The 14,640-nt window shown below is 44.5% G+C and overlaps 1 protein-coding gene across 1 annotated transcript in view; it reads left to right on the forward strand.

The window, feature by feature from the left end:
* Positions 1 to 213: 213 nt before the first annotated feature.
* The window catches only part of LOC122927339 (low affinity immunoglobulin epsilon Fc receptor-like), a 94,707-nt gene continuing 80,280 nt past the window's right edge, over positions 214 to 14,640 (forward strand). Inside the window, exons 1-2 of the mRNA XM_044279089.1 lie at positions 214 to 295; positions 7,963 to 8,097. Of these exons, the coding sequence (XP_044135024.1) occupies positions 262 to 295; positions 7,963 to 8,097 (169 nt within the window). The 5' untranslated portion in view covers positions 214 to 261. The remainder of the gene's footprint in view (positions 296 to 7,962; positions 8,098 to 14,640) is intronic.

The following is a 14,640-nucleotide window of genomic DNA, read 5'->3' on the forward strand; positions in this document are numbered from 1 at the left end:
TGGGTGTGGGTATAGTTCTGCTTTGATGGTCTTGTAGAGGAAGGAAAAGTAAGCTTTGTAATAGCACTATAAACCCACAAAACAAACATTTACTGTACATGCCGATAAACCGCAACAACACAATCACCAAATATCTGGGCTGGGAAAGGGGAAGTTTGGTTGTGGGTTGATTATTTGAATGTGGTCTGACAGTCATCTTCTCATATAAAGGTTATCCTAACTCATAACGATTATCAGACGTCAAGTGGCAAAAAGAAGAACATGTATGGGAATTCAATTGGAACATCAAAACAAGGTATGGGAAGCCTTTTTTATTTTAGACTTATAGTTATTGTTTTTGGGGAGTTCAGGAGGAATAAGAACCATTAAATGCCAGTAAGAATCATGTTTTCGATTAGACACTTGTGTAACCGGGACAGCTATTGTTTTTTTTTGTTTTTGTATTTTTGTGTGTACGTGTTTTGTAGTGTTAGGCTAGGTCTACACGACGACATTTGTTGCGTGACATTTTGTTGCACCAATGTCACGCAACAATTTTTGAGATGGATTTTTCTGCGACTGTCGCGTCGCAGTCGCAGCATGTCACATGTTGCAGTGCGAGACAATAGACTGCCATTATAAAAATTGTTGTGCAACATTGGTGCAACAAAATGTTGCACAACGAATGTTGCAGTGTAGTTATGCCCCATCTGTCGGGCGACAAATGTCGTAGTGTAGACCCAGCCTTAGGGTGACCATACAAATTAGACTTATCTCGTGTGGGAACAAAGGATCTGACATTTGTAATGCAGCATGTTACACAGGTACAGTACAATGGTGGTAATCAGGCATTTTAAGGTTCCGATATATCCTTTAGGCTCTATATGGTACACCAAGGAGCGTCATCACAAGAAGCTACTACACACAACATGCCCAATCCTTTGTTTTCAAGGGAGACAACGCAAAACACTGATGGCAGGGGCTTAGCTATAGGGGAAGCAACTGCTTTGGGGCCCAAACTCAGATGGGGCCCGCTCAGGAGGAGGACTGAAAGATTTTATTGTCAGGGCCCCCTCAACATTACATACGGTGACAGTGTAGGAAACGGATGAAGCTGCTGACGGTTGTAGTCTGAGAGAATGATCTTGATTAGCCACAGGAGTGAGGGTTGCATAGGTGAAGGGGATTTCAAAGAAGTTGCTGGGAGGAGGGAACGGGAACGTTCAAAAATTTTCTTTGGGGTCTAGTCAGTTATAGTTACGCCACTGACCAAAAGTGTCTGCCCTCTCACCATTCAGAACACACAAGCAAGCTCTGCCAATGCAGGCGCTTGATGGGCTTCTGCCCACCAACAAAAAGGCAAGCAGGTCCTCCAGATGTGTTCCATAGCCTTACATTTCTTTAACTGTATTTTCACACATGGAAGATTTGTTTCTGAATGGGGCCTGCAGAAATCCATGATCATCATGCAGGAACAACCAATTCAGATGAGCGGACCTTCTGTAATTAATGTCAGTTGCAGAAGGTTCTGCAACAAATCTGAAAAGTGTGACTATGCCAATCATTTTTTTAAACTTTTGGCAGATTATAGTGACACATGAGAGGTTTCTCTTGTTGGTTGGTTAGTGCATTCGCCGAGCACTAAAACATGAGTGCAGAAGCGTTCCATTGAACGCCTGTGCCTCTTTGTTTCAATTTGTTTCTGCTCAGTTCTCGGAGAAGAACCGAGCGTGTGATGTTTGGATGTATAGAAAGCTGAGCATAAAAAATCTGATACCTTAGGAGGTAAAAGGAGGTAAAATTAATTTGGGTGGTAATTTATAGAGCTTTCATTTGGTAATATTTCATTGCTGCTGACATTTTTACTTTTTTGTTATTAATCGAAATTTACCGAAATTTTTGCAAAAAAATGACATTTTTCACTTTCAGTTGTAATATATATTTTTTTAAACTACATCTTTATATAAATTGTTCTCTAAACTTATTGTTCTACATTTCTTTGATAAAATAAAAAGTTTGGGTAAAAAAAAATGGTTTGGGTCAAAGTTATAGCGTTTACAAACTATGGTACAAAAATGTGAATTTCCGCTTTTTGAAGCCGCTCGTCATGTTTCCTAAGGTTCTACAATGCCCAGACAGTAGAAAACCCCCACAAATGACCCCATTTCGGAAAGTAGACACCCTAAGGTATTCGCTGATGGGCATAGTGAGTTCATAGAAGTTTTTATTTTTTGTCACAAGTTAGCGGAAAATTATGATTTTTTTTGTTTTTTTTTTCCTTACAAAGTCTCATATTCCACTAACTTGTGACAAAAAATAAAAACTTCCATGAACTCACTATGCCCATCACGAAATACCTTGGGGTGTCTTCTTTCCAAAATGGGGTCACTTGTGGGGTAGTTATACTGCCCTAGCTTTTTAGGGGCCCAAATGCATGCAAAGTAGTTTGAAATCAAAATGTGTAAAAAATGCCCTGTGAAATCCTAAAGGTGCTCTTTGGAATGTGTGCCCCTTTGCCCACCTTGGCTGCAAAAAAGTGTCACATGTGGTATCGCCGTACTCAGGAGAAGTTGGGCAATGTGTTTTGGCGAGTCATTTTACATATACCCATGCTGGGTGAGATAAATATCTCGGTCAAATGCTAACTTTGTATAAAAAAATGGGAAAAGTCTTTTGCCGAGATATTTCTCTCACCCAGCATGGGTATATGTAAAATGACACCCCAAAACACATTGCCCAACTTCTCCTGAGTACGGCCATACCAGATGTGTGACAATTTTTTGCAGCCTAGGTGCGCAAAGGGGCACACATTCCAAAGAGCACCTTTCGGATTTCACAGGCCATTTTTTACACATTTTGATTTCAAACTACTTCTTACACATTTGGGCCCCTAAAAAGCCAGGGCAGTATAACTACCCCACAAGTGACCCCATTTTGGAAAGAAGACACCCCAAGGTATTCCGTGAGGGGCATGGCGAGTTCCTAGAATTTTTTTTTTTTGTCAAAAGTTAGTGGAATATGAGACTTTGTAAGAAAAAAAATAAAAAATCATCATTTTCCGCTAACTTGTGACAAAAAATAAAAAATTCTAGGAACTCGCCATGCCCCTCACGGAATACCTTGGGGTGTCTTCTTTCCAAAATGGGGTCACTTGTGGGGTAGTTATACTGCCCTGGCTTTTTAGGGGCCCTAATGCGTGAGAAGTAGTTTGAAATCAAAATGTGTAAAAAAAAGCCCTGTGAAATCCGAAAGGTGCTCTTTGGAATGTGTGCCCATTTTGCCCACCTAGGCTGCAAAAAAGTGTCACACATGTGGTATCGCCGTACTCAGGAGAAGTTGGGGAATGTGTTTTGGGGTGTCATTTTACATATACCCATGCTGGGTGAGAGAAATATCTCGGCAAAGACAACTTTTCCAATTTTTTTATACAAAGTTAGCATTTGATCAAGATATTTCTCTCACCCAGCATGGGTATATGTAAGATGACACCCCGAAACACATTCCCCAACTTCTCCTGAGTACGACGATACCACATGTGACACTTTTTTGCAGCCTAGATGCGCAAAGCGGCCCAAATTCCTTTTAGGAGGGCATTTTTAGACATTTGGATCCCAGACTTCTTCTCAGAATCAGAATCAGAATCAGAATTAACTTTATTCGCCAAACATGACACGAGCGATCGTGCTCGGAATTGGGTTAGGCACAGGTACAGGCATAGTAACTAGGGGGTGGAAGGGGGGGGGGTTAAGCAATGGGCACATTAGGGGCGAGGGAGGGATTATGGGTGGGAGATGGGGCGTGATGAGTTCAGCAGTCTGACGGCTGTTAGGAAGAAAGTGTTCAGCCTCCTCGATGTCCTTGCAGGGATGGCCTGATACCTGCGGCTGGACTTTAGACGTCTGAAGAGATGATGGCCCGGATGGGAGTGGTCATCGAATATTTTCAGAGCCCTGGAGCGCAGTCTGTTGGAGAAAATAGAGTCAAGGGGTGGTAGTGGCAGTCGAGTAGTTCTCTCCGCCGAGCTGATGACCCTTTGTAGTTTGCGCTTGTCACTGGCTGATGAGCCGGCATACCACACCAGAAGGGACGAGCACAATACCGACTCGATGGTACAGGAGTAGAAGGACTTCAGTAGGTCCTGAGCCATGCCGAACTTCCTCAGTTGTTGAAGGAAATAGAGCCGCTGGTGAGCCTTCTTTATGATGGACGAGATGTTGGGACGCCAGGATAGGTCTTCAGAAATTGTCGTGCCTAGGAGGCGGGTACTGGGTACCCTTGCGACTTCAGATCCATCTATATGGGTCGGGGGGGGCTACCCTTCCCTTCCTGAAGTCGACGACCAGCTCGACCGTCTTTGTGGCGTTTAGGACCAGGTTGTGCGCGCCGCACCAGTTGCTGATCCTGTCAATTTCCTTACGGTAGGCCTGCTCATCGCTGTCGCTAATCAGGCCCACAAGTGTGGTGTCATCAGCGAACCTAATGACTTTAACTGAAGCCTCCTCCGATCTGCACTCGTTCGTGTACAGAGAGAACAGGAACGGCGATAGTACACATCCCTGAGGGGCGCCAGTGTTTGGAGGTCAGATTGCCTAATCTGACGACCTGGGACCTGTTAGTGAGAAAGTCCATGATCCAATGTCGTAGTGTTGGATGGACATCAAGTGCCGTAAGGTTCCTCTGCAGGATGCTGGGGGAGATGGTATTAAAAGCTGAGCTGAAGTCTAGGAGGAGGACTCTCGCGTATGTGTTGGGTTTGTCGAGGTGTTCAGTGATGTATTCTAGGCACATGTTAATCGCATCGTCAGTGGATCTGTTTGCCCTGTAGGCGAATTGCAGAAGGTCCAGCCGGTCCAGAGTGGCGGTCTTCAGGATGGAGAGGACCACCTTCTCTAGGGTCTTCATGACCACCGAAGTCAGAGCCACGGGCCGGAAGTTGTTTAGATCAGAAATGCCCTGTTTCTTCGGCACAGGGATGATAGTTGAGATCTTAAAGCAGGCGGGGACATGTCCTTCCTTAAGGGATCTGTCAAAGATTTGGGTGAGGGCCGGGGCCAGTTGGACTGAGCAATATTTCAGGCATGCAGGAGTGACACCATCGGGACCAGGGGCTTTACTCGCATTTAGCTTGGACAGCAGGGTGCGAACCGAAGTCACATTCACTGTAGGTGGATCAGCGAAGTCAGCGAGCGGGCCAGATAATGTGGTAGCCGGGACTGGGGTGCCCACTCTGGGGGGCATTGTACGAGTTACATCACCCTCGGTCGAGGTCTCGAATCTGCAGTAGAACCTGCCCAGCTCCTCTGTCAGCGCCTGACGAGGGGTGGTGAGCGCCGGGGGGGGGGTTTGTAGTTGGTCGCGGACCTAAGACCCTTCCAGATCGCCCTCTGGTCGTTAGAGCGCAAGGAATGGTGGATGCGTTCCGCGTATGCCCGTTTCGCCGCACGCAGTTCGCGATTAAGGCAGTTTTTGGCCAGTCTGTATTCTAATTGATTACCGGTTTTATGCGCGGTCTCCTTGTGCCTGCGTAGGTGTTTGAGCTTGTTTGCGAACCACGGTTTGTCATTTGGGTAAATCGTGTAAGATCTTGAGGGGACACAGGAGTCTTCGCAGAAACTGATGTACGAGGAGACAACAACCGCCCAGGTGTCAAGGTCATTCTCTTCTAGGGCTCCCCAGTCTGTGAAGTCAAAACAGGCCTGTAGTTGTAGCTTGGCCTCCTCGGACCACACTCTGGAAGTTCTACGGATCGGTTTCGAAGACTCTAGGCGACGTCTGTAGGAGGGGACCAGGTGGACAAGGCAGTGGTCGGATGAGCCTAATGCGGCTCTCGGGATGGCTTTGTACGCTTTCCTTAGAGGCGTGTAACGATGATCCAAGGTGTTCGAGAGTCTCGTGGGACAATCAATGTGCTGGGAGTAGCGTGGTAGGACACGACGGAGGTCCGCTTTATTAAAATCACCCAACACGATGAACAGTGAGCCAGGAAGGGCCGACTCCCAGTTTGTGATGGTATCGCTGAGGGCCTGTAGAGCATTACCGGTGTCAGCGTTGGGGGGAATGTAAACACCCACCAGCACGTACGAAGAGAACTCACGCTTTAGGGCCCCTCTAAAATGCTAGGGCAGTATAAATACCACACATGTGACCCCATTTTGGAAAGAAGACACCCCAAGGTATTCAATGAGGGGAATGGCGAGTTCATAGAAGATTTTTTTTTTTGGGCACATGTTAGCGGAAATTGATATATTTTTTTTTTTTCTCACAAAGTCTCCCTTTCCGCTAACTTGGGACAAAAAGTTAAATCTTTCATGGACTCAATATGCCCCTCAGCGAATACCTTGGGGTATCTTCTTTCCGAAATGATGTCACATGTGGGGTATTTATACTGCCCTGGCATTTTAGGGGCCCTAAAGCGCGAGAAGAAGTCTGGAATATAAATGTCTAAAAAATGTTACGCATTTGGATTCCGTGAGGGGTATGGTGAGTTCATGTGAGATTTTATTTTTTGACACAAGTTAGTGGAATATGAGACTTTGTAAGAAAAAACTAAAAAAATCAATTTCTGCTAACTTGTGCCCAAAAAATGTCTAAATGGAGCCTTACAGGGGGGTGATCAATGACAGGGGGATGATCTAGTCTATATGGGGTGGTCACCCCCCTGTCATTGATCACCTCCCTGTAAGGCTCCATTCAGACGTCTGTATGTGTTTTGCGGATCCGATCCATGGATGCGTGGATCCGTAAAACACATACGGACGTCTGAATGGAGCCCTACAGGGGGGTAATCAATGACAGGGGGGTGATCAATGACGGGGGGGTGATCAGGGAGTCTATATGGGGTGATCAGGGGTTAATAAGTGACAGGGGGGTGTAGTGTAGTGTAGTGTGGTGCTTGGTGCTACTTTACAGAGCTGCCTGTGTCCTCTGGTGGTCGATCCAAGCAAAAGGGACCACCAGAGGACCAGGTAGCAGGTATATTAGACGCTGTTATCAAAACAGCGTCTAATATACCTGTTAGGGGTTAAAAAAAATCGCATCTCCAGCCTGCCAGTGAACGATCGCCGCTGGCAGGCTGTAGATCCATTCTCTTACCTTCCGATCCTGTGAACGCGCGCGCCTGTGTGCGCGCGTTCACAGGAAATCTTGCGTCTCGCGAGATGACGCGTATAAGGCGTCACTCTGCCTGGGGCAGCCGCCTCCGGACCGCGATCCTGCGTTAGGCGGTCCCGAGGAGGTTAAAGGCGTTGTCCAGGATTTTGTTATTGATGACCTATCCTCAGTTGGAGTATGTTGGAGATTGTTGGAGTATGACACTCCGCACCCTGCCATGCAACTGTTTCAGTATAGCTCCAGATTCTGGAGCCGGAAATACACAGATCTGCCCATTGGGTGGTGGACAGAGCTGGTTGCTGCATCACTACTCTCACTGAAGTCATTGAAATTACAATCTTTTTTGATAGCTCGGCAATTCTAGACTTTCCAAAAAAAAATCCAATTCAAGGGGGTGCCTGGTTTAGAAAACGTATTTGAAAATCAGCAATAAGGTACATTAATATACATCTTAGAGCCTGTTCTCATCACGTTTTGACTTTTGAGCCTTCTATCACAAAGGTAGGTCTGGAGGACTTAAAACATATACCTCTGATGGAAGGCTCAAAAGTATATCACTGTATAGGCATATATGTTTTGTTGCTGTATACTGATGATACTCTTTTGGCCTCCATCTGACTAATGGAGCCCTATGTACACATTTAGCGTATACATCAGGAGGTTTCCTGGTGTACATGCTAGACGTAGGGCAAAAATGTTATATGATCAAGCCCTTACTGGGGAATGCGCAGGGAACAGAGGTGAGCCAGCAGAAGGTGCCCTATATATGTATTACTGTACTTGCTGGAGGTATCATATCCCCTATTAAGTACTGTAATTTGCACGATAAAATGAGCATTACTGACGTTATATCAACTTTGCCTTTATGTCCAGCCAACACTTTGACTAATGATATGGATGATGATGATGACTATGAGAACGCCAATCCTTGTGACTCAGAACCAGTTGTGCCCTCCAGGAAGACTAGGAGAATTAAGAATGCTATGAAAGAGGACCTGGCTTTGAAATGTAATGTATACACATTGAAAAACTAAGCTCTACTACGTCTATACTGAAGAACATTGCTGCTTTCGTTCTGCCAAATAACAGCCCAAAATGTTAAATTATATGCCAATGAGATTTCAATTCAGTATCTCCAGCAGAAGAATGACTTGAAAACCCAGTACAAAAAACGGTAACAGGGCCCCTGGCATTTATAGTATTGTCTCCTCATATATAGGCAGAAGTCCCCCTTAGTCTCCAGGGGATGGGTGTGAATAAATCTTCTGCATGCCCTATAGTTATTGTATACCACGGATGAACAGTAAGTGCTATCAACCCAAGTGCAGTGACTCACCAGGATACTGCTAGTGATAGGACTTGATATGTTACATAGTCTTAATGAGAGATGAGCAAAGTTTTGAAAAATTCGAATTGGCAACTTTGCCGAAGTTAGCCAAGAAAGTTAATTAGTTACAAATTAATTTGTAAAAAATTAGTATAAATCAGGTATACCCAGGCCACTTAGGGTACGGCCACATGGAGCAGCTAAACTGCTGTGAAGAACCGTGCGGCCAACTAGCTGGCAGCTGCCTTTCATTTATTTATGAAGACCACGCTGTACTGTATAGTTCTTCTTCAATGTTAAAGGCCATGTGGCACCTTTAAACAGGGGCTGTTGCTGTTATGGGGTGGCTGGTTAGGTGGGGGGACAATATGCATATTATTGCTGTTCTTCCCTGCAATCTCCTGCAGGTTATTTGACAGTAAACACAGAATATTAATCATCTCTGGCATACCCACTTCTCCAACCCCAGCGCTCTCCTGCCCTACAGGTGGAAGCCCTTCTTCAGCCATCTGCTTTTCCTCCTTTATCACATCATCTAATATCAATGAGAATTGTCATCAAGAACATCCAGCTCCTTCTCTCTCTGCATTTTGCTGACTTTTCTAGGACATGGAGACTTTGAAGGATGATTTGGAAGAAGTAAAGCCAGCAATAGATGAGGATGGTCATCATTAAGATCTGGCCACTCTAAGGGGTGTAGACTAGATGGTATTGGTTGGCACGCTGGCACCGGAATAATAAAGGCTTTTCATCTTATTGGTATTGAATTATATTTATGACTGATGTAGGAATGAGTAAAAAATAAAACTGATGCAGCATAAGTATCACTGCACTGTCCCTGCATTGTCCTTGCAGTCTCCCTGCACTCTCCATGCACTCTCCCTGCAGTCTCCCTCTCTAATATTAATATTAATCATTTTCAGTAACACTGTCCCTAGCACATCAGCACTTGTCACATCTCTCCCTACAATCAGCTCACAGGACAATGGCGCAGACGCGTAGGGTGGCCACTGGCTTCCCCCCAGAAAGCCGGACCACACCAGCCACGCCCCCATACTGATAATCCAATCCCGCCTCCGTAAACCATGCCCCCGCCTCCGTGAAGCCACACCCACATTGATGGCCAGGGAAAAAACGTAGGGAGGAGAGGGAAGAACTTTCTGAATGGAAGGTGAGCTGGGGGCAGCCGGGGTGATTCTCTCCCCCTCAGTCAGCCACAGGTCTCATGTCTGAGGCTCTAGTGACTGACTGGGGGTAAGAGAAGCCTCAGTCAGTTGCTGCAGCTCACGCTCAGACAGCGCAGTGCCGCTGTCTGAGCGTGAGCTACTGAATGGGTGGACATACCTGTGTCCGTCTAGGCTCTGCACCGGACGGAGGACAGGGAGCCAAAAAACCAGACTGTCTGGCCTAAAACTGTATGTCTGGCCACCCTAACCGCGCAGTATTAGGGTTTTATAGGGCTGTGACATCAAAGGGGGTGGCTATCCGCCGCACGGCTGGCTGCACGGCATTATGGGTGATCTCGTGTTCCCGGGCTTTCTAACCTTTTTAACATGTGCAGCCGCCATTTTAGGAAAACCTGATTTGTTACAATGAAGCACAAGAAAAGTTGGACTGAATTCCTCTTTGCATGCTTCGCTTCGCTCAATACTAGTCTTAATATTTCATAAAGTATTATACTATACTATGTCAATTATTTATACTTCTGGCTAAATCACATGTTTAAAGGGATTTTCTCATTTCAAATATTGGTGTCTTATCGCTAGGATATGACACCACCAATGCCAGATAGGTGTGGGACCCGCACCTATATCGAGAACGGAGCTCTGAAAGTGTTGGAGGGCACATTGCTCTTGCGCAGCCGTCCTCAATGAATTTTTTATGGGGCCACTGAAAATGGACGTGTGTTGACTTGGCTATTTCCACCTGGCCCATAGAAGTGAATGGGAGCAATGGCCGGTCATGTGCTGTGTGCTCCCATTCACTTCTATGGGGAGAGCGCTTGGTGGTGACTGGACCAGAGTCCTCCAGCCACCACTTTACAGGGCTCCGTTCCCAATATAGTTGCGGGTCCCAGCGGTGGGACCCGCCCCTATAAGACAATGGGGGCATATCCTAGCAATATGCCCCCATTGTCTGTGATGAGACATCCCCTTTAATGAAGAGCACACCGTAGGTGCAAGCTCTCCATTAACTTCTATGGGTGTTCCGATAATAGTGATGTCAGTCCAGCCATAAGTGGATACACTGGAGGCTTCACAGACAGTGGAGGAACGCAGCCACGGGGAGGATGGAAAGGACTGTAAGTATTCTCTTCTCCCTGTATAGCACTCTTTCCCTTCTCCAGAAGCTCCACTGAAACCAGTAAGTGCTGGCACCTACATATTGCCCACAGCACGTTGATGAAATCATGTAATCCTAGGGAAATGAATGATTTAGCTAAAACACACACTAATGCCAAAATAACAAGGGACCACCAATAACTAAGTGAGCCACAGCACATGAGCCAAAAGACAGGGCTAGGCATCAAAAGAGCAGGATGGAGTGAACGGAGTACAGGGATGTAGCAGTAGCAGCGCTCCATGCCAGCCTGTCAGTGCTTGAAATATGTAATTTGCTTAAATGTAAAAAGTATTATATCTCGACAGCTAGAGACAAAAGGAGGGTATCATTTTACTCAGCAACATGCCTGTTTTAATTGGGTTGATCATGCTCATTAAGGCAAAGGACCTTAGAATTCATTGATCCCTCAATGATCACAAGATGTCTAGGCCCTGAGGCAGGATGTTCCCTCTATTTCACTGTTGGGATGCGGTATTGGTTTTGTTGTACAGTGTTCTTTTTTCTCCAAGCATAGCATTGTGCATTTGTGCTAAATTGTCTCATCTGTCCATAGAAGGCTTTTCCTTGAAGCCTTATGGAGCATCCAGGTGGTCTGGAACATCTCAGACAAACTCGAAGAGGGTCACAACGTTTGTTTTGGACAGCAGTGGCTTGTGTCCTTCAGTGAACACAATTCTTGTTCATTGTTTTTCTAAAGGTATGGTCCAATATTCATGTTTTCTGGTGTAGTTTTGGAAGCTATAACCTGGCATGAACTCCAAAAAGATCTCCTTTTATGATGATCTATTCATTATTTAGGCTTTCAAACCTTTATCAAGCAACCTGAACTTGCGGTCATACCCTAGTAGTGAACATAGGTTATTAAAGTTTGTAGGATCTTCTGTAGGTCTTTTGCTTGTAGCTTTGGATCCTTTCTCACCTCTTTTAGAGGTGCTTATTGTGCTCTTGGAGTGATAGGAGCAGGATAGCCACTCCTAGGCAGATTAGTAACAGTCCTGCATTTTTTCCATTTGTATAGAACATTCATCTAAGCCTCCTGTACATGACTATATCCATTTTGTGGTCCGCAATTAACAGATCCACATAATACGTACACAGTCTGTGTGCATCCCACAATTCTCATGGGACCCATTGTAAAAAACAGCCTATTCTTGACTGCATTTACGGCCCAGCCGCATAGAAGCGGACAACTCACGGATGACATTTTTTTGTGCACCCATAGAAATTAATGGGTCTGTGTGCTATCTGCAAAAACTGCGGATCAGACACAGACCAAAAAGATTGTCATGTGCATGAGGCCTAACTGTGGAGTCATAAATACCCAGGTCTTTAGCAATGCTTTTTTTAAATCCTTTTTCACCTCATTTTGTCCTTTTAACATGTCTTCTGAAAGTTATTTGCATCAAGGCATGGTTCACCCTAAACAGGCTTTCTTGGGAAAAAAGATGTGTCAGTAACCAGGCTTTGAGTGAAATCCACACCTCCAATTTCACCTTTAGAAAAATTATTAACGCAGTGGTTAACTTATCCTTGCACCATGGATGTGCAGTACCCCATACCTGGGAATATCTGTAATTGTTTGCCTAGTTATTAGTGTTGAGTGAGCATGCTTGGCCGAAAAGCAGTTCGGGTTGAGCATCACTACGCTCAGCACATCAGAGTGTTCGGCTAAATGAAAATCAATGGGAGACCCGAGCAGTAAACCAGGCACCCCCTGCTCTGAAGAAGAGAGGGTGTCTGGTTCTCAGAAAAAGGTTAGAAATTAATGGGAACACTACTGAAATGGTTTGGAAACAGCATAGGGAGGATGTCTGGATGCATCTTGGACTCCTATTACCTATGACATGCAATAGACAACCACACAAAGCCTATATGCCAAAAGCCAGGTATGTGCAAGCCAACAATCTATCCATGAGACAGATACAGTCAGCACACATTACAATGGCAGCCTTGTGCACTATGAGACATTCAAAACCAGCTCTCAGCTGACTGAAAGCCAGTAAGCCTCAAAGTTGCTTCATATCTGTTGGATGGCTTGGGTGGACCTGTGTACCTAGATCAATATCATTAGGGTGACAAAAAGTTTTCTTATTGTCCTAACATAATATTCAATAACCTTTCTATACAGTTTTGTCATGTAAACTCATTTGCATAATCGTGGGCATATGCAAATTAGCTGAATCTGCTTGTTTTTCAGCTGAAACACCATTTGCATGGAAAATTCACGATAAAAATTTGCGATTAGAATATTCGCGATCAACACTACTCATGAACAGCGCCATCTATTGGATTCATAGTCTTGTCATGACTCATGAACAGAGCCATCTATTGGTTTAATAGTCTTTTTTTATATACATTTTATTAGGTTTTGATATAATTTGAACATTTACATTGAAAGGTACATATTGGATCAAATTACAGTTCATATTCCTTTTTTACAGATATGTGCAGTGAAAACAAAGATAAAACACATATAAAAAGTGCAATAATACTTTACCATAACATTTCCCTTCCCCCCCAACCCTCCCCCCTTCTATACAGGTGGTGTGGTTTAAAGTTTTCTTTTTATTATAGGTATTCCTGAAGGTGTACAGTGTTTTATTTCGGAGTTCATGTGGATTTGTTGTCATGTAGTCTCATTGTAGTGCGTCTTTATGTAAGGATTGATGATGCTTTATATGTTATTGGTTTCATAGTCTTATGACAAGACTATAAATCCAATAGATGGTGCTGTTCATAACTAATGAACAGCGCCATCTCTTGGTTTCATAGTCTTATGACAAGACTATGATTCCAATAGATGGTGCTGTTCATGACTCAGGAACAGCGCCATCTATTGGATTCATAGTCTTATGACAATATTGTAATCGCAAATTTTTATCGTGAATTTTCCATGCAAATGGTTTTTCAGCTGAAAAACAAGGCAGATTCTGCTCATTTGCATGTCTTTCCCATATGCCCATGTTTATGCAAATCAGTTTAAATGACAAAACTGTATAGAAAGGTTGTTGAATATTATGTTAGGACAATCAGAAAACTTTTTGTTACCCTAATGATATTGATCTAGGTACACAGGTCCACCCAAGCCATCCAACAGATATGAAGCAACTTTGAGGCTTACTGGCTCTCAGTCAGATGAGAGCTAGTTTTTAATGTCTCATAGTGAACAAGGCTGCCATTGTAATGTATGCTGACTGTATCTGTCTCATGGATAGATTGTTGGCTGGCATATAGCCTTTTGTGTTGGTTGTCTATTGCATGTCATAGGTAATAAGATTCCAAGATGCATCCAGATGTCCTCCCCATGCTGTTTCCAAGCCATTTTGGTGGTGTTTTTTCATCAATTTCTAACCTTTTTCCGTGAACCAGACAGACTCTCTTCTTCAGAGCAGGGGGTGCCTGGTTTACTGCTCGGGTTTTTCCAGCACCCGAGCATCACAATGTGATTGGCCAGAACACCCGGGCACTTTGGTGCTTGATCAACACTACTAGTTATGTTTTACAATGTTATGTAATGTACACCCAGCATAACATGGTATAGATGGCGAGGATAAGGCTAACCACCCTGATCATCCCATCTTGGCAGGAGTTGGAGTTCTAGTGTACATAGTGTGGAGTGAAGAAGCAAAGTCTAGAGCTCCTACTAAGGTTATTTGGGAACAGCACTATACTCTACTCTTCTGTAAGACCACTACTCCAGAGAGAGAGAGAAAGAGCTCAGGAAAGCCCAAGATAAAAAGCATTTTATAGTCAGCAGAGTGACCAGCCAGCCACAACTTTACAGATCTTGCTGCATGTGAGGGACTAAGGCTCAGACTCCCATCCTCTTAGTTTGCATCCAGGCCAGCCCAACTGAAAGCATGTATTACACAGTGGACACC

Source organism: Bufo gargarizans, chromosome 2 (assembly GCF_014858855.1).
Source record: "Bufo gargarizans isolate SCDJY-AF-19 chromosome 2, ASM1485885v1, whole genome shotgun sequence".
Classification (NCBI taxonomy): Eukaryota; Metazoa; Chordata; class Amphibia; order Anura; family Bufonidae; genus Bufo; species Bufo gargarizans.